General features: G+C 44.4%; 3 protein-coding genes and 1 pseudogene across 4 annotated transcripts in view; 3 read left to right on the top strand and 1 right to left on the bottom strand.

The window, feature by feature from the left end:
* PIDD1 (p53-induced death domain protein 1) overlaps positions 1 to 1106 on the bottom strand; it is a 29648-nt gene extending 28542 nt beyond the window's left edge. For both annotated transcript variants that reach the window (XM_066629834.1, XM_066629841.1), the window contains exon 1: positions 870 to 1106. The gene's annotated coding sequence lies outside the window, so the exon portion shown is untranslated. The remainder of the gene's footprint in view (positions 1 to 869) is intronic.
* A 755-nt stretch (positions 1107 to 1861) lies between these two features.
* LOC136638371 (U4 spliceosomal RNA) lies at positions 1862 to 1987 on the top strand (annotated as a pseudogene).
* A 2250-nt stretch (positions 1988 to 4237) lies between these two features.
* Positions 4238 to 15288, top strand: RPLP2 (ribosomal protein lateral stalk subunit P2). The gene is made up of 5 exons (XM_066633020.1): positions 4238 to 4340; positions 5918 to 6041; positions 9798 to 9846; positions 12910 to 13005; positions 15164 to 15288. Exons 2-5 carry the CDS (start codon positions 5919 to 5921, stop codon positions 15238 to 15240), a joined length of 345 nt encoding a protein of 114 aa, XP_066489117.1. The 5' UTR covers positions 4238 to 4340; position 5918; the 3' UTR covers positions 15241 to 15288.
* Positions 15289 to 23186: 7898 nt separating this feature from the next.
* PNPLA2 (patatin like phospholipase domain containing 2) overlaps positions 23187 to 26158 on the top strand; it is a 52302-nt gene continuing 49330 nt past the window's right edge. The window contains exon 1 of the mRNA XM_066610463.1: positions 23187 to 23581. Within this exon, the coding sequence (XP_066466560.1) occupies positions 23395 to 23581 (187 nt within the window). The 5' untranslated portion in view covers positions 23187 to 23394. The remainder of the gene's footprint in view (positions 23582 to 26158) is intronic.

The following is a 26158-nucleotide window of genomic DNA, read 5'->3' as shown; positions in this document are numbered from 1 at the left end:
GCCAGGGCACACCGGTATGCTGCAAATGGTCTGCAGGTGTGCCACAGGAGTTCAGGGAGGGTCATTTATTTGTAGGGCCATTGGAGGATGTGAGCCCCCCCACAGACAGCATGGTGTGCCTTGTCAATTGTCCAAAAAATGGATGGTGTGCCTTGACAATTTTTGTGTCTCATTAGTGCGATGTAAGATGAAAAGGTTGAAAATCATTGTTCTAATCCCTTGCCAACTGTGATGCACATTTCGAAGGATGAGACCCAGTGGTGTAGCTAGATGTGGTGCAGAGCACCAAGTTTTGCAGGGCCTCTTTCCATCCCCTTTGGAGCCATTCTGGGCAGGGGGACAAAAGGAGGTGAATGCCAAGAATGGCTCCAAAGAGGACTGAGAGAGGCTGCTTGCAAGCCGCAGTGAGGTTCCCCACAAAACTTAATGCTTTGCACCCTAGCTAGCTATGCCACTGGGTTTCATCCTTTGAAATGTGCATTGCACCCCCTCCAGCTACGCCACTGGCTTCATACACATAGAATATTTTACAACTAACGTGCATTTTCAAAACAGAGAGCATGCAGACGATTGCAGCTACAATGTAAAACGATACGTCGTAGTAGGAAGTAACTTAAGTCCCACTGAACCCTTGGAAGCTTTTTTCCTCTGTAGGACCAGTCCATTAAGACCCCGACAAGAAGTTTGCACGAAGTTTCAGGGAAGAAGCACAGCAGCTACCCGGATAGAGAACTGACGTCTTGTGTCCCGCCCCGGAGAACACTAAGAGCCCTGAAATAAGTTGCAAGATACAGTGTATCCAGTCCAGACAAGCACATCCCCTCCAGTCCAGCCCCCTCCCCGTCTTCAGATGAGGAACAGACTCTTACCTGAGCTGGGTGGGCAGGTTCATTCTACCTGTGCTGGATGACTTCGACCCTAAACACTCGAACCCGGAAAAAGGCCGCTTGATTGCACAGGGAGAGTTACTTTCATGCAAGTGGAGTCAGGACCAGCGCCCTGGCTAAGGACACCCAGAATTACTAACCTCCCCTCCACGTTTGCACATTGCTGCAGCACAAAGCTGGATTGTGCCCTGCGCTCCTTTGTCTTAAAGAGGCAGCCCCTTCCTCCCCCTCCGCAAGTTCCTAGCAGCTCGACGTGCTTCCCTCTCCGGCAAGCCAAGGGTTACTCTTTTAGCCTGCGGAGCAAGCGCCAGTTTCGGTTTGTAGGAGAGGTCTTGCAAAAGTACAGCCATTGTGATCTACAAGCTGCTGCTTTGATCTCCAAATCACGCCTCTTTTGAGACGTCAAGCACCAAAAGGCTGAGTTTGTTAAAGTGATTTTAGGTCAAAAAGTATTTTTTTTTTCAGTGCAGGCCTGCCACTAATTAAAACCAGCATTGCAAATAACTTCTTTGGATGTAAAATAGACCCTGGCCTGCAAAATGGCATCTGAGATTGCAGTTCAATGCACATTTATCTGGAGAAAGCCTCAATGAATATGATTAGAGTAAATATGCAGCAGCTGAATAAATATGCAGAAGATTATGCTTTAATCTGCCAGCTATTTGTTTTATCAAAAATAATGATTTTATTTTAGCATTTTTGTCAGCAAGTATGTTGCCCTCATTGATGGATCAATCCTATCTGCCTCAACTCTAAAGTAAGGCCGACTGAGTTCACTAGCTTACTCCCAAGTAAGTGTTATGCTACTGCAGCCTGAGGGACCAATCCTATCCAACTTTCCCGCACTGGTGCAGTCCCAAGGTAAAGTGCAGCCCCAAGGTAAAGGAACAATCATTCCCCCTTACCATTGTTCCCTTTAGGTTTTTCCTTTCTTATGCCAGCTTTACACTTGATCATAGCCAAAAAGGCCAAGAAGCTTTGCACAGTGGCATGATGGTAGCCAATGAGGTTAATCCGAGGCATGATTATTGCTAATTAAAACTTATACCAGCTTTTTTTTTTTCTGGTGTACCATTTTCTGGCATTAGGACTGTTGTCTGGTGGGTGCTTGGAATATGGTACATATCACCTCCTCCTTGTCCTGATATCTCCACTCATTTTGACCCGAGTTGCACCACTGTCATGTTGTTGCCCTGGTGTCCATGGCTCATCCACCAGCAGACTAGCTGTCACTGTGCTGGCGTCCATGGATTAGCATAGGATTGGGCTGTTATATGCATGGAAGAGATTGTGAGAATCAAATGCAAATATGTGACTCAACTGTTTGAGGCCGCCCTAAATTTTCAGGATTCTGTTTTAAACTGTTTCAATTGAATTGTACTAGCTAATATAATAGAGTTTTCCCTTGATTATGTATGACAGTCTTATGCTGTTGTGTAATGAAAAACAATTGGTCACCTGGGACAGTCACCATATGGTTTCCACCTTTTGTGCAATGTTAAGTTCAGGCTCAGTTATTTTCCCAGGAGGATGTAAGCCAAGGCACATGACAATTTAAAATATATATTCTGAAATTGTTTATCTACAGATTAAGCTTTGCCTTTGTGTATGTCACTGTGTCCACATATTTTTTTTCTGGGCCATTGTCATCTAACTCCTAACAGAAAATTCTTCTAGGTTTTATGGTTTCTTCTTTGTTTAACTACAGTCTCCTTTAAACTTTACAGCTGTGCAATTGGAGTTTTTCTGTAAGTACATCCCATCACATGGCTGAAATGTCTGAGGGGGTCAACATTAGAGTTAATGTACAAATACAGGGCTGGTCCAACCATAAGGCCAACTGAGGTGGTTGCCCCAGGTTGCAAATTGGCTGATGGGGCACAAACCTCTGTTCATCCACAGTTCAGTGGCGTAGCTAAGGGGGTAGCTGTTGCACCAGGCATCAAGCTTTAGGGGGGCAACAAGCTGAGTTTGACTCTAGTGACCAAAATTGTGAACATCTTGGTTTGTATGAATAATACTGTAATGTTATATATCATTGGAAAGGTAAATTAATGCAGAGTGCAATAAAACAAACCACGTTAGAATATTTGTATTCTATCAAAAATTATGGCCAATTACCCAGAAAATGAAAACACAACTGTCTTGTGGAACAAAAAACGGATTTGCTTAACTCCAAACTGACCTATGAGACTGATTGTTCTGAGTGCCAATGAGATGTTATTATGATACAGCATGGAACCAATAACTTTTTATTTGTTTTACCTAATTAAATTTGATTTTATCATGCGGGGGAGGGGGGAGAAGCACTACAAAATCTTCTTTCCCAGGCAGCAGATAGATGCCTTCGGGTGCAATCTTAACCAAATTTCCAGCACTGACCTAGCCTCAATGCAGACCCAAGGTAAGGAAACAAACATGCCCTTTTCTTGAGGAGGCCTTCTTGACTGCCTCCCCACTGCAGGATGGAGTGCACACCACATTGGCCCAGCTATGTCAGTGCTGGAAAGTTGGTTAGAATTGTGCCCTTAGTTATGCCACTGACTAGGGGGAGGTAGCAGAGCAAGTGGGTGGTGAGCTGCTGGGGGGAGGAGGTGGGTTCTTCCCAATTTCCACCTTTTAAAAAGCCTGGGTGTGACATCACTTCTGGGGCAACATTTTGAGTTTGGCACTGGCCTACACTATAATTAGCTACGCCATCCACTTGCCTCCACTGTTCTTGCAATCCTATCCTCACCTACCTGGGAGTAAGCCTGTTTGACTATAATGGGAATTTCTTTCTAGGCATGCATAGGATTGGGCTCTGAGGCTGCCATCCTATCCACACTTACTTGGGACTAGGCCTCATTGACTATAGTGGGGCTTACTTCTGGGTAAAAGTGCATAGGATGGGGCTCTGAGGCAGCCACCCTGTCCACACTTTCCTGGGAGGAAGCCCCACTGACTCTAATGGGCCTTACTTCTGAGTAGGCACGCTTAGGCCTGGGCTGTAGTCTGCTGCAGACAAAGGGCCACCCAGTGTCTGGCACCTGAAGCCAAGCTAGAGCACTTCAGAGCCAGCTCCCCCAGAGGCATCGAGCACAGCCTTCCAAAGCCTCCAATTAGGGAGCCCACGCGGCTGGGCGGCACACCTGCTGGCGGTGCCTGCGGCCTCACGTCGACTTGGAAGGCGGCAACTCCCACTTCTCCTTGCTGCCGTCAGAAGTCACATGGCAGCCCGATTCGAACAATCTGTGTCTTGGGTGCCTCTAGTGTCATGGCGGCCGTTAAGTAACCAACCCCCCCCCGTTAACAAGACAACTCTTGATTGGTTCTCCCTGATGCCCAATAGCAAATCAGGTTGTTGGAGAGTCCACGGAAGAACCCCGCGTTGCAAGCTCCGCCCCTTCCTTTTCGCTGCTGCGTCCGTAGCGAGCGCACGTCTGGAGGCCTTCGCGCTAAGAACCCCTTGAAGTAAGTTGGTCCGTGGGCTTCTTCGCCTTCCCCCTTTTCATCGTGGTGGTTCCGCCCAGAACGCGTCCAGCGTTCTTCTGCGAGCGTTCCTACCCGAGTGCTGATCAGGGCCGTACCATGTGGGACGGGGGGGGAGGGTGACATGGCGGCCATGTGCTTCCTGAGGCGGCCTCCTAGAGCGGACAGGAGCCATTAGCCGCGATGGGCTGCTAAACAAAGGCAGCAGGGCGCGTTGAAGTGTGTGGCTGAGGCCTTCATGGCCTGGTTTGGACAAGGGAAAGGAGTGCGGGGCAGTGCCTGCTAAGGGGTGCTCTTTTCCCTCTCACACAACACCAGGGCTCATCCACTAACGTGGAGTGTTGGGAGAATTAGACAGACAAAAGAAAATGTCTCTTGACCCAGTATCTGTGGAACTCCCTGCCACAGGATGTGGTGACGGCATCTGGCCTGGATGCCTTTCAAAGGGTTTGGGCCAGTTTCTGCAGGAAAAATCCATTACGGGTTACACGCCATGGTGCTATGTGCAGCCTCCTGGTTTTAGAAATGGGCTGCATCAGAATGCCAGATGCAGGGGAGGGCACCAGGGATGCAGGTCTCTTGTCTTGTGTGCATCTGGTGGGCCACTGTGGGATACAGGAAGCTGGACTAGATGGGCCTTTGGCCTGATCCAGCGGGGCTCTTCTTATGCTCTTAATGCCATGTGCTCTTGAGGTTTCCTGGGGTATAATTTTTCCCCTGAAGGAAACACTTTGTTGAAATTTGTGATTTCATCAGAGGGACCACAGTGAGGGTGTTAAGGCAGCACATGGACACCTTGGAGGTGCTTGTTTAGAAATGCTATGATGAAATATGCTCACTTTTTTCTTTTATTTCCCAAAACACTTAACAAACGGATGAGAAAATGCATCATGTGCTTTTTTGAATGACTTATACAGCAGTTTGTTGGTTGTCTGGATCTGTAGCCCTTTGGGGGGGGCTATCTTAAAAAGCAAAATCAGAAAACCAGTGTTTCTTCATAAAGGAAATGCAGTCCATTGCAGTTTAAGGTGTAGAGCCAGGTGGTGTTGTGGTTTGGGAGGTGGACTTAGACCTGGAAGATCCAGGTTCAGATTCCCCCCTCAGCCATGAAGCTTCCTGGATGACCTTGGGCCAGTCACTTTCTCTCAGTCTCACCTACCTCACAAGGGTGGTTGTGAAGAAAAAAAGGAGGTGAGCAACTGTGTACACCACCCTGAGTTCTTGGAGGAAGAGCACCCTGGAGGAAGGACTGTATAAAAATGTGAAAAATAATAATAAATAAATAAGGTGCTGTTTGCTTCTTCTAGACTTTTTCTGTATTTTACAGAAATATGTATGCTGATATACATGCTGATGACTTTTTCACTTGTTTGAATACCTTAAGAGTAGTTCTTAAGAATAAATGTCTAAAATTGTGTTAGTAACTATGTATGTCTCTGAAAGTTAGAAATAACCTGGATGGTATAATTAATTTTAAAACTGGCATATAGTTGTAAGAAAAATAATTTGATTTTCTATATGCAGCCCATGTGTATAAAACCTCTGCTTCTCTTTTTCAGAATGCGTTACATTGCAGCTTATCTTCTTGCTGTTCTTGGGGGCAATGAATCCCCAAGCTCAAAAGACTTGAAGAAAATCCTTGATAGTGTAGGCATTGAGACAGATGATGAGCGTGTGAATAAGGTGAGAAATGTGTCCTAAAAGTTGTTCCTGTTTTGCCTTGGCAGTTAATACAATTGTATAATTCCACAGGAAATGTGCTAGTATCTTGAATCACCACCTCCTTTATCTTAAACTCTCTTGACTGTATCTGTGTATCCACTATGTGATGTGAAGCTTTCCATAATGGTGGTCATGCTGCCTCATAAAGGGTGACCCCACTTTCTCTGAAGACTTTCTGAGCAGTTTCAGTGCCTGAAGTTTATGCTAGTTCAGAGTAACTTTCACATAATCTAGATTACGTTAATGTGGGCCTTTCATTGGTGTTTACTATCCAAAGAGCTTGGGCTGAAACTGGCTAGAAATACAAACTAGTAAAATATTTCTAAAATAGAAAAAATACATTTTTTTCCTTTGTTATGTGTCTAAACATAAAATGTTCATGGACTTTCACTGGGTACTAGGCAAATCACTGGGTACAGTTGATAACTGATTGCATGCTTATTAACCCAAATTGAATACTCATTAGCTGATCTACTAATTGGCAAATATTGAGTCAATAAAAAGACAGAAGTTATTTTGGTTTTTAAACTGATTTCTTGATGGGGCTTAAACTCTTATGGTAGGAGCCCCCAAATAAGCTCTCTCAGTTTCCTTTGTATGCACAGTATTCTATAACTTCTCAAACCATACTCTTATTCTGAAGTACACCCAGCTTAGTTCAGGCATAATGTATGTACCACTCTAGTGAACAAAAAATAAAATTTAGATTTTAATAATCTTCCATTTTGGGTGGAAAACACTAATTAGCTGAAAAGCCACAGAATAGTAAATAAATGCAGGAATTGCTGACAAATGTTAACAGTTTCTTAACTGCCTCACTTGTCGGGCAAGTGGCCCTGTGTCAGCAAAGTGCAGCTGGCATAACATACTGTTCTGTTAACATAACTTAACTGTACTGTTCCAGATAGAAGCCCAGTCCTCTTCCATTCCCCTTTATTGCCTTGATGCCAGTACAGAGCAAGTGGTTACTGTAAGCTGCTGTAACTCATATGTATATGAGTTGTATATGCTATCCTCTAGTATTAAAAGAGGTGGCTGTCATGGAGAATTAATACAGAAGAACTGACTGATATATTTTTGCTTTCTTTAACTATGTTTAGGTAAATAAACAAAAGCAGCTATTGAATAAACACCAATAGAGCAGTTGTCTGATTCGAACATACAGTCAGACCATAGTATCCCGAGGTCTGGCATCTGTGGATTTGACTCGCCTCAGATGCCAATGGATACTGGGGTCCAAATTTAAATACTTTCAAAACAAAAAAAGCACCAAAATAGGGGCTCCTACCTTTTAATTGCCAAACTGCCATTTCCCAGGTTGTAGAGATATTTTTAGCTCTGAAAGATCCACTTCTGAGTTGCTCAGAGGTTCCTGTCTTCTCCTAGGTTTGCCCCAAAATGCATTTGGGTTTTGAAAGGGATTTGAACTTGGATCCCAGTATCTGATCCACCCACTCCGAAGATACCAAGGTTCAACTATATCTCTTTTTCAGACTGAGGGTGGGATTGGTTCTCTTGACTGGCACTGTGAGAGGTGCCCCCTATCTCTGAATCCTCTTCTAACTCATGGAAAACTCAATGGTGGGGGTTCTTTTTACTGGGCAGCTAGGACTGGATTGGTTGCCATTGGCAGCCAATTTTGTGGACCCCCAGGGTAAGCAGCAGCATGCTTTAAAAATTGTTTATCGATTTTTCCTGCCTTATAAGATTAAGGCTGCAATCCTAACCTTACTTTCCTGGGGGTAAGTCCCATTGAACACAATAGGACTTAGTTCTGAGTAGACCTGTTTAGGATTGTGCCCTAATTCCACTAGCAAACTATGGCATATTTGCTAATGTTTCTTTCAATTGCATTATGAACCAGTTGTCATTTCTGAACAGTCTGTAAAAGCAGCCACACATTGCAATGTGATTACTTTGTGGGTAACTGGCCTCCAGATGGAGCTACAGCTCTTGCACCAATCTAAGCTGGTAAATAGCATCCAGATACCTGATACTTTATCCCCCTTGTCTGTGGTAAATGCCTAGGGACCACTATATTTTTTTAAAGAACAGTTTCAGTAATGTATCTGAGAAAATACAGCCTCCTTGCAAAAGTTCAGTGTGGCATAGTGCAGCTTCTCTGGGGTGGTTCTAAGGAAGAGAGAGTGGTGGTTCTAACTCTAAGTGGGGTGGTTCTAACTCTAAGAGAAAGTTTTAAATTGAGACAGTTCAAGAGTATCTGGTGTCGTCCCGTCCCCCCCCCCCACGTTGGTCTACATCAGGGGTGTCCAAAGTTTTTGGCAGGAGAGCCACATCATCTCTCTGACACTGTGTTGGGGGCTGGGGGGAAAAAAGAATTAATTTACATTTAAAATTTGAATAAATTTACACAAGTTTACATAAATGAATATATTAAAGATTATATGAATGAATGAAGGTCTTGAAATAGCTCAAGGCCTATAAAGTCCTTGCACAATGCAAGGCTGACCTTTCCTTTGCTGCCGCTACTGCATCACATACCTGAAACAGCAAGCAGTGCAGGAAGCCCTCATCCCACAGCTCATGTGAGAGGTCAAACAGTCACCCTCATGCTGAAAGCAGTTGCATTGGGCCAGTGAGGGCTCCAACAAATCTCCAGAGGGCCAGAGGCTCATTGGAGACCGGGGGCTCCCTGAGAGCTGCATGTGGCCCCAGGGCCGGGGTTTGGGCACCCCTGGTCTACATTAAGACAGATGCTGCTGTAATTATTACAACACCAGAGTTGGCGAGATCCAGAAAAATGGCTGTTGGTTACTACTATTCAAATAGTATGTTTAGTTGTGACAGTATGATAGTTATGATTGTCAGTACTTTGAACTTGCTTTCCTTCTATCTTTTTTCTTTGCAAACACACTTGTGCTGGAATTTGCTCTTGTCGTCATTCACTTATCTGTATTTGTTAGCACTCGACCAAATATTGCCAAAATAAACTCTTAACTGAACCTTCCAAAATACACACATGCATGCTGCACTTCATTTGTTCCCTACCTCATCTTTCTTGATATAAGATCAGTAGCCACAGAAATATTGTTGTGCTGTTTCTGAGCTTGACTGTACTTGACTTTGCTGTACCTGTGTTTCTAGAATCTGACTTCATGCCTCTTCTTAGTTTTAGTGATATTGAGTAGTAGAAATACAACTGGAGGAGTCAAAACACTCTTGATCTCTCATCCTTGCCCATGAAATGGTGACAACTTTTTACTCAGTCCTTAACCCAAACTCAAGTTATCATTGTCTGATAGCAGAAACAACAATGCTTGTATATGTTGGTTGTTGCAAATTGAATAACATAATGTATTTTAGTCTGGCTAGCTAACGGTAATGTAGACAGGGCTTGTTGGGGGAGAGCATAAAAGGGGAGTAAGTACTGTGGACCATTGAGGAGGGGCATATATGTATTTGTGGCTGTCTCCAGTGGACATAAGAGTGGAGGAGATGATGAGAGTTGCTTACATTGTAAATCCTTTTTGTCAATTATCTTTCTCTATCCCCCATCTCCCCTTCATTTTGAAATTTAGATTTGTGTAACCTGCATTGAGGTTTTGTAAGATAGTCCTCTTCCCTTATAATTTAAAAGGGAATATTTCTTACTTCTCCTTTCTGAAATGGCCACACACCTTCTAAAGATAGTAGCACTGAGAGAAGTATGGGATACTAAGCAGCCCATCCTTAATACTTTCAATTTACTTCTCACAGGTCATTAGTGAGCTGAACGGGAAAAACATTGAAGATGTAATTGCCCAAGGTGAGTTGAAATTCTGAGGTTTGGAAGGGTCCAGTAGGGCTCCTTCTTAATCATTGAAGGCTCTAGGGTGAGAAAAAAATTCTCGCATAAGCAGCATACCAATGGATTTTATTTATTTATACATACATGCCTGCCTACCCATCCTGCCTTTCCACCAGATTTGTCATTTGCTTCTCAGCAATCTCAGGTTGTCACCACTTGCCATAGCTTTGAACTAGTCTAAACAACATACTCATCTCTTGGTGATTTGATCAGTTTAGCAGTGCTATTATGTAAGATTTTATTCCCAGCCTGCCTCAATTCCCCCATTATTTATTCCCAGGATAAATCATTGTGTGGCATTCATATCAGTAAGACTAGAACTGTTTTTTTAGCTAGAAAAAATTGTGGAAGTGACGTTTCTAGCATGCTTCCAGCATGGTTATTTTAAAAATAGCAAAATGGTGTTCCTTCATTAAAATCAATTGAGTGGAGGTCACCATGTTTTCACCATACACTGTGGAGGCAGCTATGTTCCAGATAGTTTCCTGCATTTATTTTGGTAGAAAATGGGTGGAAGTGATGTAAGCATAGTAGTGGCCATCTTTCCTAGCATCATGCTTGCTTGTAAAAATTTTAGCGTGCTAGAACCTAAAAAAAGAACACAATCTGAGCATACTGGAAGCTTTTAAAAAAACAACTCAGCCTAGATGTTAATGGGTCCATCCTAATTCCCACAGGTTAATACTGGTACCTGCTGGGTTTCGCTGGTGGACCACATTAAATTGGGAAGCCCTCTTAAAAACAGGCACTGGCTGCTTGTTTATGTGGAGGATGTTCTCAACATACTGCTGTGAGAAAGATATTCTTTTCTCTCTGAAAACAAAGTAAATGTTAGCTGAATACTGTATCTGCAGATATGTTTACCTTTGCCATTTACTCTGCCAATCTGATGCACTCCTTCTTAAAAACTAATTTGCACATGCTGCTGTCTCCTTCACTCCACCCAGGGCCTTGTGTGATTAAAATTAAAGCCTTCAGCCTCACTTGCCCTTATCCTTTTTCAAATGAGACTTAGAGAAAGGCTCCCATTTCACTCTTTTAACCTCTCAGTGTTCACTGTCTACCTCTTACTATTTTCTTTTCTCTTCCCTGTCCCCATCAACACTTAGCATTTATTTATCACATTTTTGATGTTTTCCCCAGTTTGTTTTATGTTGCATTTAATGTCAGTGTTTTCGTCCCCCCCCCTCAAATCTTGACACATTCTTCTACTAAATACTATCTAGTTTTTCTGCTGTCGTCTGCCTCCAGACTTCTGGAACATGCTGTCTTTTCCAGTGCATTGAGCTTTTCTTTGAAATTTTCTATCTCAAGTTTAGTACACTGTTAAAACCACCCTCACCCTTAAAGTCCTCCACCATTCCAACTCAATCTCTATTATCAATTTCTGCCTAAGATCTTGTATCACAGCCACCCAAAACTGGTCTGCTCACAAGTTTCATAATGGCTTTCTTGCTGCCCATTGTACCTTGAACACAGATGTGCACACATTCTCGTTCTTTTTCTCTCTCAACGCTTATTCTGGTTGCACCATCTTTCTGTCTTCAGACCTGTCAAGGGCCATCTCTTCCATCTCTTGGAACCTTAATCCTATTGTCTTCATCCTCAGCTAACCCATTTCTGCCCAACCCACAGGTGTACACATTTGATTCCTGTTGTGTATATGCAACGTTGGGCAGAAATGGCTTAAAACAAAATTGTGGGGAATGAGCAGGTACTAAAATATCTTGAAATCTTTTCTTTTTATTTGCTCCACTGTTAAACTGCAGATTGGAAGCTCCTTCTAGCCAGGAGTTGCTGCTTTTGGTTGTGCTGTGAAGTGCCATGTAACTTGTTGGTATTGAAGAAAAATCTTAGGAACAATAATAGACCAGTCTCTGAGTTTGGATAATGTTGATGCATATGAATTCCTTTGTAGATGGGCTGGTATAGGAAGTTATCAGGGCTGGCAACAACTTAGCTGGGCCTGTATATGATCTACATAAGTATTTCAGTACATCTAGATTTGTTGGCTCTGACGTTAACACTTTCTGAGAATATTCTCAACTTGTTATAAAACATGTTTATTCTTCTACCCCAAGAACACCAGGGATTTGTTCCTAGAAATAAAGAACAGGCATTTTGCCCACATTGACGTTCTTATGAAAGCCAAGAAAATCTCACTGTACCCAAGGGAAACAGTATATTGCTAATTTTTCCTGAAACTGAAGGCATTAATCAGAGTAGCAAGTCTCTTTAAGTCACCAATGCCTGCCTTCATTCAGTTCCTATTTTTGCTTGGTACTCCTTGCTACAGTTCTAAGCCTGACTTTGTACTACAAATGGCAACAAATCAAATCTTGGAAGTAGAATGGTGGCAAAGCAATTCAAAAGCAATTTTGTTTGCTGATATTGTTTAGATTATTTTATATGATGTGTGTGAGTATTATGGAATAGGCAAGTCCTATCAAAGCCCTACTTTTGATTACATAAGATCTGAGGAATGCACACCTCGGGTTAGTCATAGTACACAAGACACTGCAGTACATTACAGGTGTGACAGGCCCATGTATGTTGAGCTTAGACTGATTAAATATTCCACCTTTGGCACCTGATGGGGATACAGTTTTGCCATTTTGGTGGTCACTAGGAGTTAAAGAAAGATCTTAAAAGTTCTAAAAGAAAATTCACTTCTTTGACTATCGAAGTATCTGATACCAGAGGTCAAGAACTAGAGGTTCCTGTGTCAGATATCAGCCTTTGGAGTGCTGCATTGTGGGCCAGTTGCCAGTCAAAGTTCATCCTTTGTCCCTTTTTCTGAAATAGCCTAGGACTCCAAGGAGGGTAAAGGAATGGAATGGGGAGAGAACAGTGGCTTTGGCATTGGCAGTGGGAAATTGTGGGTTTTGGCCAACTCTTGCTTGTGCAGAAGAGCCTCAAACAGAGTTAAGATACAGCCCATTCTTTGTATGCCTTATTCATCTGTTGACAAAGGCATATCTACAGTGTGTGCTTCACTTCATCTTTGTCTATCTCCTCCAGGTAACAGCAAGCTCGCCAGCATGCCAGCAGGTGGGGCTGTAGCAGTCTCTGCTGGAGGTTCTGCTGCTCCTGCCGCAGGTGCTGCACCAGCTCCTGGTTAGTATGAAATAGCTCAGGGGTGCTCACACTTTTTTGGCTCGAGAGCTACTTTAAAACCCAGCAAGGCCTGGAGATCTACCAGAGTTTTTTTACAATGTTCGCGCCATCATAACATATAACATTTATGTGTACAATGTATGTTGGTGTACCTTGCATAACCGCATGAGCCAATATTGCACAACACAACATAATTAACTATAAACATTTTTTGTAATTATTTGAGTTTACTTTGATGACTTGCACTGAAGTGAATCAGCCAAGGATGCATAGTCCGGACAGTAGCTGCTGACAGCCAGCCTCAAGCACACTTCCAAATGTTCATCAGTCATGGTGGAATGGTACTTGGACTTAATGATCTTCATGTAGGAAAAGGCTAACTCACATAAATAAGTGGAGCCCTTCCTGCCTCAGGTGCTGTTATATCCCTGAGGGCCCTATTGCCTTCAAGTGGCTGCAGCTGTGCAGCATACTCTGCTGGATGCCCAGGCCTTACCCTTAAAGGGGCCACTGCTGACACCACATCTACCTCCTCACCAGATCTTCCTCGATTCCAATACAAGTGGGGGGGGGAGCAGATCTCTATACGTACCAGTGCAAAACAGGGGAAAGGTGTGGGGGAGGGAAGATCTCTGTATAGACATCACAGCAAGACCAGTGCAAAACCCCTTGCACACAGAACCAACAGATGGAAGTTGGGGGGGGGGCAGATCTCCATACATACCAGTGCGAAAACGGGAAAGGTAAGTCAGCCCCAGTAGAGTCAACGGGGCTCACTCCCAGGGATGCGTCACTCCCAGGGAGCTCACTCCCAGGACAGGGCTCCCAGGGATGCGTGGACGGGAGAGAAGCCTGCGATCGACTCATTTTGCCTCGCAATCGATGAGCCCTTGACCAGGTAGAAATTAGGCAGGGCCAGCCTTTCACTGATGCTGAGAATGTGGTTCTTTCAGGGAGCACTGCTACACTGTACACAATAAAATATGAACGGAAGATCCTGTAAATGTATAACCCTTATTTTCATGCTGCTGTCATATTGTGAAAATCCAGCCAGCTGCATAAGAAAAGCTGGTTGAGGTGAACCTCTTTGGGTTATTGTATGAAGAAAATTTGTCAGCTAACATTCTTGCTTAAAAGAAAAGCAAGAATGCTTTCTTGTTCAACTTTTAGGTGTACACTGAGACAGTTCAGATGATTGCAATGGGAAGTAGTGCTGAGCCCATATGCTCTCTCCCCCCCCCCCCCCGTTCTCTTGCCTACCCAGCTGTATGGGAAGCATCCTGGGTGAACAGCTCTGCATGTTGTCTGAACATGGGAGGTGAGGTTTAACTGGTTTAGAAACCAGAATATGAAGTAAGAATCCAATCTTGGTTTCATATCTTGGTTTCTAAACTGTAGTTAAACCACAGCTCCTTGGTTTGGATGATGCATGGAGTTGTTACTTACTTAACCAGGATTCTTCCCTTGCAACTGGGGGGGAGGGTAGGGTGCAAGGGGAGAGCATGTAAGCTCAGTAGTCCTTCCTGCCATGTTCATAGATCCATGGTTTGGATTGTCTGAATTGAGCCATTGAATACATTTCAGATGTAACAGAAAATTGTGTTTTGGCATCCCCTGTGTATGAGGGGAAGAGATTAGAAGCCTCCTTCCTGGCTTGTGGCAAGCTCTAGTAGAAGGAAGCATCTAACCTCCTTTGAAGGAACACACAAGCTGAATGTATAGCTACAGCCATTCTCTTCAGTTTTGACACTTTTTTTTGTTTTGGGTACTGGCATCTAGCCACTATTCTCTGCTTCTTGTTGTCTCCTTTGTTATTACTTTAAGGAATATTGACATACTGTATTCAAAATGGGGTTGCAAAACAGTGAGCTCTTTAGACACTGTACATGCTGTGTGTGGCTAAATCTAACACAACTTAGCTACTGGGAGCATCTGTCTTCAGCAGTCCACATTGCAGTTCTGTGCTGTGCATCTTTAAGGCAAATATGTGTGTAGAATGAAATGAGTATAAGCACAATCCTATGCATGTTTACTCAGAAGTAAGCTACACTGAGTTCAATGGGACATGCTCCCATGTATATGTGATTAGGATTGTTACCCAAGTACCCACTCTACCTTGAGAGTTATTAGCTAACTGTTCGTCTGATTGTCTTTGCAGCTGAGGAGAAGAAAGAAGAAAAGAAGGAAGAATCTGAAGAGTCTGATGACGATATGGGATTTGGACTGTTTGACTAAAACTTTTTCTTAAGGGTTAATCTGTAATAAATCTTGGTTTTAAAATGCTGCATTTGTGTGATCTACTTTATAGTCCTGGAATTTTCACTATAAAAATACTAGGCAGTTAAATCAACTGTCTTTCCCTCACACAGGTGAGCTGCTCTGCCTTTTATTTAAGTCACATGTAGGTTTGTTCTCATCTATTCATTCTTCACTCACAAAATAAAATCCCAAATATTTAAAACTGTTGTAGCATTGAGAATTTAGAGGAAGTGTTTCTTAACACTAGCCAATGGGCAGCATTCATAGTCAGCTTTCCCCTAGTTCAGATGAGCTAAGAAACTATAGAACATTTTTCAGAGCCCATCCAAAGAGAGAGAAACAGAGTATTTATATCAAAGGTAGGGAAAGCCCTTTAAAACTCATTCTGACACTGCTATAAAGATGTTGTCTAGTCAATTTTGCCCTTAACTGAAACAAACCATTCTTGAATGAGTTAGAGCATATATGAAAAGAAAATATGTGTTCAAGAACATTCTTAAGATAGCAGGATGTATTGCCAAGTTGGAGATGGTAATCTTTCCCCCTTTAAAGGGCTAATTGAATGCTCGCATAGCTAAGTGACTATACCCATTTTTTTTTTTACAATTCATTCAGGAGGAGGGGAAGCATGCTAGTTGCCAAGGATGGGTTGAGTGTTACCTAGGAGGCAGATGGCTGCCACAGCTTCCATATGCTGCTTGGCACCCTAGAAAACCCCACATGATTGTGACTACAGGCAAAACTGGAGACAAAAAAATTGGAATGTGTATATAGCATACAATGCTGTTGCTGTCTTCACAGCCTGAATACTGAGGGAATTGCTCCCTTCCTACTAAGAAAAGTAGATTAGAAATCCACAGGAGCCCAGAGAAACAAAGCAGAGCTGGAAGTACTTTGGTCAAAGTGCAAAGGCAAAGCTATGATGAACTATGGACTCCTTAGATAGGTGCTACAGAGTAAAATCTGGTTAGTCTTTATTAATTACAATAAAACTGGAAGATTTTTGGATCATGTTTTTAAACAGTTTAAATATATATCTGCTGTGATCAAAATGTGGTGTTTTCATAGATAATATTGGCTATTTACATTCCTTTCAGTGAGTCTAATCTTATTAAATGTATTGAGAGAATAGCAGCGTTTATAACATTCAGCTCATAAAATTGATGTTTGTAGAAGAGTATGATATGGGAGAGGCAGTGATGTCAGTGCTTAGCAGGTTAATCATTTGGGTGATAACGCCCCCCTACACAATTATCAGCATGTGTGTACATCACTGTCTTCCTTTTGCCTCATAAAATTTAAAACTTCAATGAAATGGCTTTTTTGCATTTCTCCCTCCAACCAGTGCAATGTGATTAAAAAGGTCAGTTTCATACAAGGAAAGATGCCAGCGGAGTTCCCCCCATAAACACCTCCAACAGTTGAAATAATAGATTGGGGATCAGACTTTAGCTGGTTTTAGTACCCTACACTTTCCCATGGGGAAGAGCTCAAAGTTACCTATGGTAGAGCAAGTAAAATCACATCAACAAAAGAAGAAAACAGGAGCAGCAGTAAAATAACAATGTGGCACTAGAACAAAACAGGTAACCTAGCGGTATATCAAAGCAAAAGACAAGTGGAATGTAAAAGTCTTTAGGATGGTGATGCCAAAACTGCAATAGAGATAATGCCAACATTTTTTCCTCCTATGGGAGGAAGGAATCTCACAACTTGGATGCCACTAGTCATGAGATCGAGAGTGCCATGTCATATGTAAGTACACTTCTGCTGGTGGTGAACCCTCTCAGAGGGTGGGCATTTTCATACACCTTGAATTGTCAGTTCTTTTGGGCTGAATTGCAGTGTCACATCCTACATATTATTGTCCTTGTACATGAAAGTCAGATTTTAAAAAACTGGGTGTGTGTTACATAGAACTACTGTATCATTAGAGCTACATTTGAGACTCGAAGACAATTTCTGATGATTTTATCATTATAGGAGAATTTTGGGAATCCCTTCTTTTAGGAAGATGGGCCTTGGGTAGGAAAAAGAAGTCATCTAGTGTGATCTAGTAGTTGCAGCAACATTGCTGTGAGAAAACCAGAATATTTTCCATTTTTTCTGGACAAAAATTTTTCACTTCTAAAAGTTCATTGTTTCATTACTCATATAATTAATGGATCCAATGTCAATGTTGGAACTATAGTGAACCTTCAGTTTAACAGACCTTAGAAATAGTGTCTGCTTCGTTCAAAACAAGCCATATGTTTTGTGCATGTGTGTCTTTGTTGACTTCAATGCACTCAGATTTAATGGACTTTTGGCATTAATGGTTACCCTCTCCCCCATTAGTCTGTTAAATCAAGGGGTAAGTGTATGAATTAATGGTGACATTGCAAAAAAGACTGCTCCATCACTAACATGCGTTGCTGAGCTATTGGAAAAAGAGTACTAAGGCTAGTTAAAATTTCTGTCTCCAATGATGCTGAAAAAGTTGTCAAGCAAGCAGACTTTCTATGATCCAGACTCGCTATCTTTAACACAGTATTCAGCTGGTGAAAAGAATACCTTGAAAATACTAGAATACAAATGAAATGAGCTAGTTTTGCATGTCTACCTTGCATTGGTATAATCAAATTAGGTTGTCTAGTTTCATGGGGTTAAGATAGGGCAATGCTATTCATATTAAAATGGCCACCACTCTCGTGATAAGGCAGGGAGTCCCCAACAGCAATGCTCCACTTCACTTGGCAAAATACTTTTGAAATTTGGGGGTAATTACAAAAGTAGACTGTGATGCATCATGCAAATCTGTTCCAATGTTGTTGGCATCCTTCAGTCTTGGAAGACTATGGTGTCATGCTCTGAATGGTGGTTCTGGAACAGAGTGTCCTCTCCAGTACGCGAAGCCTGGATAAAGTAGGTATGGAGGATAGGCTGTTACCCATGCAGCAAATCTCCCCTCTCCATGTCGCTGAAATGGTCCAATGGAAAGGCAGAGACCAATGTTCCAATGAATGGCTGTTAATTCAGAACTGGTTTGATTCCACCTGGAGTTCAATACAATGAACCTGGGAAACCAAATTGTGAACACATTGCTCCAAAATCCTCCATAAATTATCAACAGTGGCACACTATTCCTCCAGCTCCACAAAGACTTCAGAAAAGGGAGCAGAAACAGAAGCCTTCACTCATTTGCAACTACTTTTAGGAAAATGAAGTGTGGCCTTTGTGTAGAAGGCTGCTCTCTTTAACCTTATTGATCACTGATGTCCAAGGAACAGTACACCTAAAAGAAGGTTACAGTTTCAGAATTTTGCACTCAGAAGTGCTTCATTCAGTACAAAGCTAATATTTTAGCATATCACAATTGACAAAACAATATGTTTATTAGGTCAGTTGGAGAAAACAGGGAAGAAATGAGTGTGCTCTGATTTATGCAATACCCTCTCAGTTTATGAGAAAGCCAACAAAACCAGAGGGCTGGAAAACAAAATAATGGGGAAAGGCTCAGTGGTGGGCGCATGTGCTTTGTATCTGGAAGTTCCAACTTTCAATCCCTGGAATATATAGATATGGCTGGGAAAGATCCCTGCTTGACATCCTGGACAGTCACTACAAGCAACCTAAATAATCCCTACCTAATTCCCTTCACACCGATACAGACATGCCATCCAGGCTTGTGCTGCATTCCACAGTGGAATGTCAAGCCACAAAAGCCTCCTCAAGGTAAGAGAACATTTGTTCCCCTGCCTTAGAATAAACCCTTGCTGCCTAGCTAGCTACTTGGCCCTGTGCCAGCTAAGTGGACTCATGAATGTGAATTGAGGCAGGGAAGGGGTTAAGATAGTGGTTCCCAAACTTTTTTGACAGGCAGCTCCGTTGACCTACTGAGCCATTGGCTGCAGCTTCCAATTAGGTTTGCAATCCTATAGGTTGTATAGGACTGAAGGGTTTTCCTGAGGATTCCACAGCTCCCATGGATGGTTTTCACAGCTCCCCAGGGGGCCATGGCTCACAGTTTGGGAACCACAGGTTTAGGATATTGTTGGCCCTGCTGCCGCCAATATCGCCCCGTTTCCAGCCTAGATCCACTCTCCTTACCCTGGTCCTCCCTCTCCCCACCCTGTTTTACCCATCGCTGCCTCCTCTTTACCCCCTGCTCTGACCTACCTGCACTAGGACTTGTCAGGAGTCTCAGTGTATGGTGTGATGCATTTTGTGAAAGTCATAAAGGGCAGGAGGTCTGGTCTAGAGGGTTGAGCCTCCATTTGCCTGAAGATAACATCCGAAGGTCGCCAGTTCGAGGCCACCGGCACTGTACGACCTTCAAGCAGCTGACAAGCTGAGCCGAGCTATTCCACCTGCTCTGAGCGTGGGAGGATGGAGGCCAGAATGTGCGGCCAGATCATGAAAGAAACATCTTGAATGTTGTGGTTTCTTGAAAGATAGAAACCTTCTTTCAAATTGTAAAAATCCCTACGGGGATTTAAATTGCCTGCCTGTGTAAACCGCCTTGAATAAAGTCTAAGGAGAAATCTGAGGACCAAGAAAGGCGGTATAGAAATACCTGTATTATTATTGTATTATTATAAAGGACCTTACACAGCTGGAATGCTAGTTCCTGAAGCAGAAGATGCTATTAGGATTGGACAATAAGCCCTGAACAACTTTCAGATGGGAGGGCACACAGCTGTTGGAGCTCCTGGGGCTTGGCGTTGGATCCCACACAGTATCCCCTACTGCCAGTGCCTCTCTCCATTCCCCAGATCTGACCTGATGCCAGCAACAAGTTTGATCGATTCCACTGCCATCAAAATGACAAAGCTAGTCAGACAGAAACCATCCTCAAAAACCTCCCTCGAAGTTTTGTGGCTAATTTGATCAAATTATGGCTGTTGTGGAACAGCCCCTTGCATTTCCCTTCACCCCTGCCACCATGATTGCTTGTTTGCAGCAGAGGTGTTAGAGGAAGTGGTGAGTTGTCGGTGCCCTAATTCTCTTCTTTCTTGCTCCAAGAGGACTGAAGCAGAATAAAATGGCAGGGTGGGTAATGAGCTAGGGAAGGTGGTGGAAATGCACAGAATGCCCCCTGCTAATTCATTGCCTCTCCCAGCCTGCCACTTAAAGCAGCCCTCTCACTTGGCCTCATGGTTGAACTAGTCCTACACATACAGCTGTGATTTTAGAGGGAACCAAGCCAGAATGCATACAAGTGTGCTTGACCTATATAAATCTAGGGTTGATGATGTCACTGGGCTATCTGATTGTATAGTATATGCCTCTTGGGTATCCTTACCATACTCTGACTTGGTAAGGTGGGCTTGGATGCCCAATCAGCTGGTGCATGCCAATCCCAACAGGTGGGCTGATAAAGGCTACTGTCTTTGTTTGGGCTCAGCTAGAATGACTGCAAATCCACAAAACTAACCTGGTTGTTTGACCATGTTGTCTTTCTGCAATGGCACTGATTTTCAATGGGTGAAAAAACAAGGTGAAGTTCAACTATCACAACCTTACAGCACTTTTCAGTAAGTGTTTCAGAACACCAAGGAAAATTACTTTGAGAATGATGGTTGAGGGGAGAGACATCTACACTAAAAACCCTCCTTTGTTCCCCAACCCATCCTTATTCTGAAATAAAATGGTGATAATCGTTGCCACCAATCAGGCTAAAACTAGACAGTGGGTGAAGCCTGTAGATCCTTCCCTATATTTCCAGAAGGATCTCCAAAAATGGATGCCAGGGTTAATTGCATAGTGTTAGCAGTCATAGGGATAAGGCAATACACCTTCCACTGAATCAATCAGACCAGACAGATTCAAGATCAAAATGGGAAAACAGTTTATTAAAACAGGTGTGGCAGACAAAAGGTAGCACAAACAGGCATATGCAAAATAGACAAAGGATACAATCCTTTGTACCCTTTCCTAAGAGTAAGCCCCACTGCACACAATGAAACTTACTGCAGAGAAGAAATGCATAGAATTATGCTGTGAGGAGGTAGAGGGCTTGGCACCATTCTTACAACACAACAGCAACTAGAAAGGTAAACACTACTAGAGTAACCAGAAATCTGATACAACGTCTTAAACTTAGGGCACAATCCTAACCAGGTCTACTCAGAAGTAAGTCCTATTTTGTTCAATGGGGCTTACTCTCAGGAAAGTTTGTTTAGGATTACAGCCTTACAGCCCAATACTATGCATTTCTACTCAGAAGTAAGTCCCATTAGAGTCAAAGAGGGGGACAGATATGGAGACCTCCTCAAGGTAAGGGAACATTTGTTCCTTTGCCTCAGGGCTGCGCTGTGGTTGCATTAGCATGGAAAAGTTGGATAGGATTGGGCTGTTAGTGAATATTTTATTAGACCACCACTGATTCCCAAGATGTTTATTAAGGAGGTTCACCAGTATCTAGGTTTTAGGCCAGTCCTATACCCAAGTGGCAGGCCTCCTTTCCCCTTGTCTCCATCAGCCACAGTTTCACAATCCCACACAACTAAACTCTTCCTAGAAGTTAATGCCATAGTTGTACAATCCTAAACATGTTCACTTGGAAGTAAGTCCCACTGACGTCAATGGGATGTGGTACTCCCTTGTAACATGCTTAGGACTGCAGACTGAATGTATATTAAAGATGGTACAAGTCTTTTTGTTCATTTTGCTGCAACAGCCTAACATAACTGTTCCTCTGAAGGATGGTCCAACTTGAGTTTCTCCCAAAAGTTCTATAATGCCAGTACCCTGTTTAAAGTTCCTTGGGAATTCAGTGGGGCTTAGTTGCATGCAAAAGAGCCCAAGGGAGGGCAGCATCCTATCATTCTGCTGTTCTGAACCGCCACCCCTGAAATCACATTACACTCTGGTCCTCCTCCTGCACAGCAGAAATACCACATACCCTTTAACTGGGGTGAGCAGATACAAAGGGGGGGGGCAGAGTGCCAATACCTTTAACCAGTGTTTCTCAAACTGTGGGTCAGGCCCCACTAGGTGGGTCGTGAGCCAACTTCAGGTGGGTCCCCATTCATTTCAATAATTTATTTTTAATATATGGAACTTGATGCTATGCTGGTATGTGACTGCATTTGGGGAAATGTTACAGCTCTGTACTTTTAACAGGCTGTATATGCTTTTAACAATGATAGAAAGTGGGACTTACAGCCCAATCCTATGCATGTCTACTCAGAAGTAAGTTCCATTCTAGTCAATACTCATTTCCAGAAAAGTGTGGACAGGACAGCAGCGTGAGAGCCCAATTCTATGCATGTCTACTCAGAAGTAAGGCCCATTATAGTCAATGGGCTAACTCCCAGGAAAGTGTGGCTAGGATGGCAGCCTGAGAGCCCAATCCTATGCATGTCTACTCAGAAGTAAGGCCCATTATAGTCAATGGGCTTACTCCCAGGAAAGTGTGGCTAGGGTGGCAGCCTGAGAGCCCAACCCTATGCCTGTCGACTCAGAAGTAAGGCCTTTATAGCCAATGGGCTTACTCCCAGGAAGTGTGGCCAGGGTGGCAGCCTGACAGAGCTGCAGCTCTTCTTCCCTCTCCCCCGCGGTGGTTGGAGGCAGCGGCGCTGTGTCCCTGCGTGCATCCGGCTCCCCTCCAGCTGCACTTCACAAAGAGCCTCCCAGACCAGCGGCGGCAAAGCAGCGGGGAGCCCTTCAGCGCTGCGGAGAGAAGCGTCCAGGGCGCAGGCAGGCCCCTATTGGCTGCCGCCGGGAGCGCCCCGGGCTTTCCAGGAAAGCGGAGTCCGCGGCGCCGGTTGTTGGCGCCCGCTGGCTGAGAGCTGCCCGCGCCCTCCCCGAGGCGCTCCTGCCCGCGGCCCGACTCCTCCCCTCGGCCCAGCAGCCATTCGCGGCGCCGGGGCCGGCCGGCCGGCCTGCGTCAGGGGAGGCGGATTGTGACACGCGGCTCCTCCCCGCGGCAGGAGAGCGCCCGATATAACGCCTTCCTTCTGGCCGCGGCGCTCAGGGGCAGGCCGCTGTCGGGGAGCGGAGGCGCGGGAGGAGCCGGCTGCGAGGAGCCCCCTGTGACGTGAGGGAGGCGGCGGCGGGAACCGGTCAGCAGTGCGGGCGCGCAGCCCTCCCCTCCCCTCCCTTCCAGCGGGGCCAGCCTCGGGGGCGCGCGGGGAGGCGGCGGCGATGTTCCCGCTCGGCTCCACCTGGAATATCTCCTTCGCCGGCTGCGGCTTCCTGGGGGTCTACCACATCGGCGTCGCCAGCTGCCTGCAGGAGCGCGCGCCCTTCCTGGTGGCCAACGCCAAGACCGTCTACGGCGCGTCGGCCGGAGCCCTCACGGCCACCGCTCTCGTCTCGGGAGCCTGCCTGGGTAAGGAAGGCAGCCGCCCTGGGCCCCTGCCGGGGCACGTGGGCGCAGGAGCCCTGTCCTCCTGGCCCCCCGGCTGCGTGGAGGCGCTGTCAGCCTCCCGCTGCCTCGGCCCTGGGCGCTGCAGTGGGCTTTCGGAGGATCAGGTGCCCCCCGTCCTGTGTGCGTAGCTGGGAGATGCACAAACCCGGAAGAACAAGTGCCAATGACTCCTCCTGGGACATAGGAACAGGGGTGTGCGGAGGGAGCCTCCCCATCCAGTCCTTAGAAAAGAGGCACCCACAGTCCCATGTGCTCTGTATGCATAGAGGGGCTGGGCAGTGGGTTGGGAGGCAGGTGAGGCAGAGCCTCCCCATCGGAGTCTGTCAAAAAGCAACACCACCGTGTGAGGTGCCCAAGTACCCACAGCGCACATCCATTGAGGCAGAGCCTCCCCACCAGAGTTCTTTAAACATCACTGCTGCCATGTGAGGTGCCCAAGTATCCCTAACCCACACACAGTGAGGCAGGGGAGGCAGAGCCTCCCCACCAGAGTCCTTCATAAAGTAGCACTGCCACTTGGGTGAGGTGCCCAAGCACCCACAACCCACACACATACCAGCCCATGAATGACTCCTTTCGATATATAGGTAAATGTCTTATTTTGAGTCAGACTCTAAATCCGTCCAGTCAGCAGTGCGTGTGTCAAGTATTGCCCCTCCCCAGGCATGCCACTGATGTGTCACTTGGTGTTTTGGTGTGTGTGTAAATATTTGTGTGCGTTGGTCACAAAAGTATTTGTTCTGAGTATTTTTTCCAGTGGTTAAGATAAAAAATGTGATTTTTCAGTGTTTAAGATAAAAAAGAAAAGCTCAAAACAAGTGCTGTCCATTTAAATGCCGAACTGTTTTCCAAGTGCGAAAATGGGCAGTCGAGAAAAGAATGAAGTAGTTTTCTATAAAACAGGCTTCTAAAATATGCTGGAATATAGCGTTTAGATTTCAGAGTCAGAGCTGTACTACTTTCATAACTATGATGTGTTTTGTTTTTCCCTCTACGTTTCTCTTCTTGAACCTAGAATACAAATAAGACCACATGAGCAATAGGCTAGATTTTCTGCTCTTTTCTGGCTCTCAAAACACCTAAATTAAAAAGAGCAGAATGTGCAACAGGGGGCGCTCTCTGCCCTTTAAAAAGTTAATTGGAATGGAATTTTTTAAAACTTTATCCTCACAACAACTCTGAAGTAGGTTAGACTGAGATATGTAGTCTTCATAGCTGAGTGGAGATTTGACCCTGGTCTCCTTGCTCCTAGTTCAGTACTCTAATCATCCAACCGCACTGTCTGTTTAGTCACAGAAGTAGAACCTGTGATCTTCTCTGTGTTTGTTGTAGAAACAAGTTGAGTATCCCTTGTCCAAAATCCAGAATCTGACTTGGCTAGTTCCACTTCAACGCCCCAAGCAGAGTGAAGTTTGCTTTCATGTACCCAGCTGAGCAAAACAGCACCTTGGGATGCAGTATCTGTCTAATGAGGGTAGAAGGGTTGCACGCACTGCTGGGGGCAGGCTCCAGACAGAGAAATGCATGAAAGCAGCTGCCAAGGTAGATGGCAGAAAGCAAAGTTTTTACCTACCTGGGTCCTGTTCCTTGGCAGAAAGTCTTGTGGATGTTGGTGCAGCAACCTTCTGATGGAGGCATGCATGCACTGCAAAACTGTAACCTTGCAGAAGCCTCCAAAAAAATCCAAAACACTTCTGATTCCAAGAACTTCAGATGAGGGATACTCAATCTGTATAATGCTCCTCATACCAGCACATCTCTTGGCAAAGCTGTTAACTGCAGAGGTTAGCTGTCTGTGATAATGTCTGCACTAACATTATATATTATAATTATAATAATATAATAGCAACTAAAAATCAGGGTGCCACTGCAATATGCATATCCAAGTATTCTCATTATTTCAGAGGCTATTTTGACACAGAGGATGAATGTAAGGAGTGTCTAATACCTTTGTCCCAAACTTGTGCTTTGGTACAAATATTCTATAAAGGCAATATCTATAGTTGTGTTTGTACATTGCCTTATTTTCCTATAGAATAGCCACACCTGAACTCTTCCCCATCTCCTGTGGTCTTCCCAGTCTCCTTTGCCACCTCCTCCTTGCTTGATGCATTCCCATTTCTTTCTCTGAGGCAGTTAAATTCTAATGACTCAGAAATTTACTTGTTTCTGAGGGGAAGACTGGCAGGGACTGGATCAGGTGTCCCCTGTCTGGTGGGTGCTGTTGTGCTAAGGGGTGCTTTGATAGGCTTGGAACTAGTATGGGATCTTTCTACATAAAGTGGTAGATGCACAAAACTGGATGTGTCCCCCTTCTCTCAGTCTGAGGATTGTCCAAGGGCAAATGCCCCATTTTCAGACTGGTCTGTGGCTGTTGCTGTTGTCACTGTTTTCCCCCTACCCCCAACACCACTTACTCAATCCAGGAGGTTCAGCTGTGGGAAGGCAGTACACTCCTCATTCCATTGCTTGCATGGTTTGCTTTGCTGTGGTACTGCCTGTTAATGTGTTTCATGGTTCATGTGACAGACGTAAAAA

Source organism: Tiliqua scincoides, chromosome 1 (assembly GCF_035046505.1).
Source record: "Tiliqua scincoides isolate rTilSci1 chromosome 1, rTilSci1.hap2, whole genome shotgun sequence".
Classification (NCBI taxonomy): domain Eukaryota; kingdom Metazoa; phylum Chordata; class Lepidosauria; order Squamata; family Scincidae; genus Tiliqua; species Tiliqua scincoides.
Note: the sequence above shows the minus strand (reverse complement) of the source record. Positions and strands in the feature narration are given on the sequence as shown.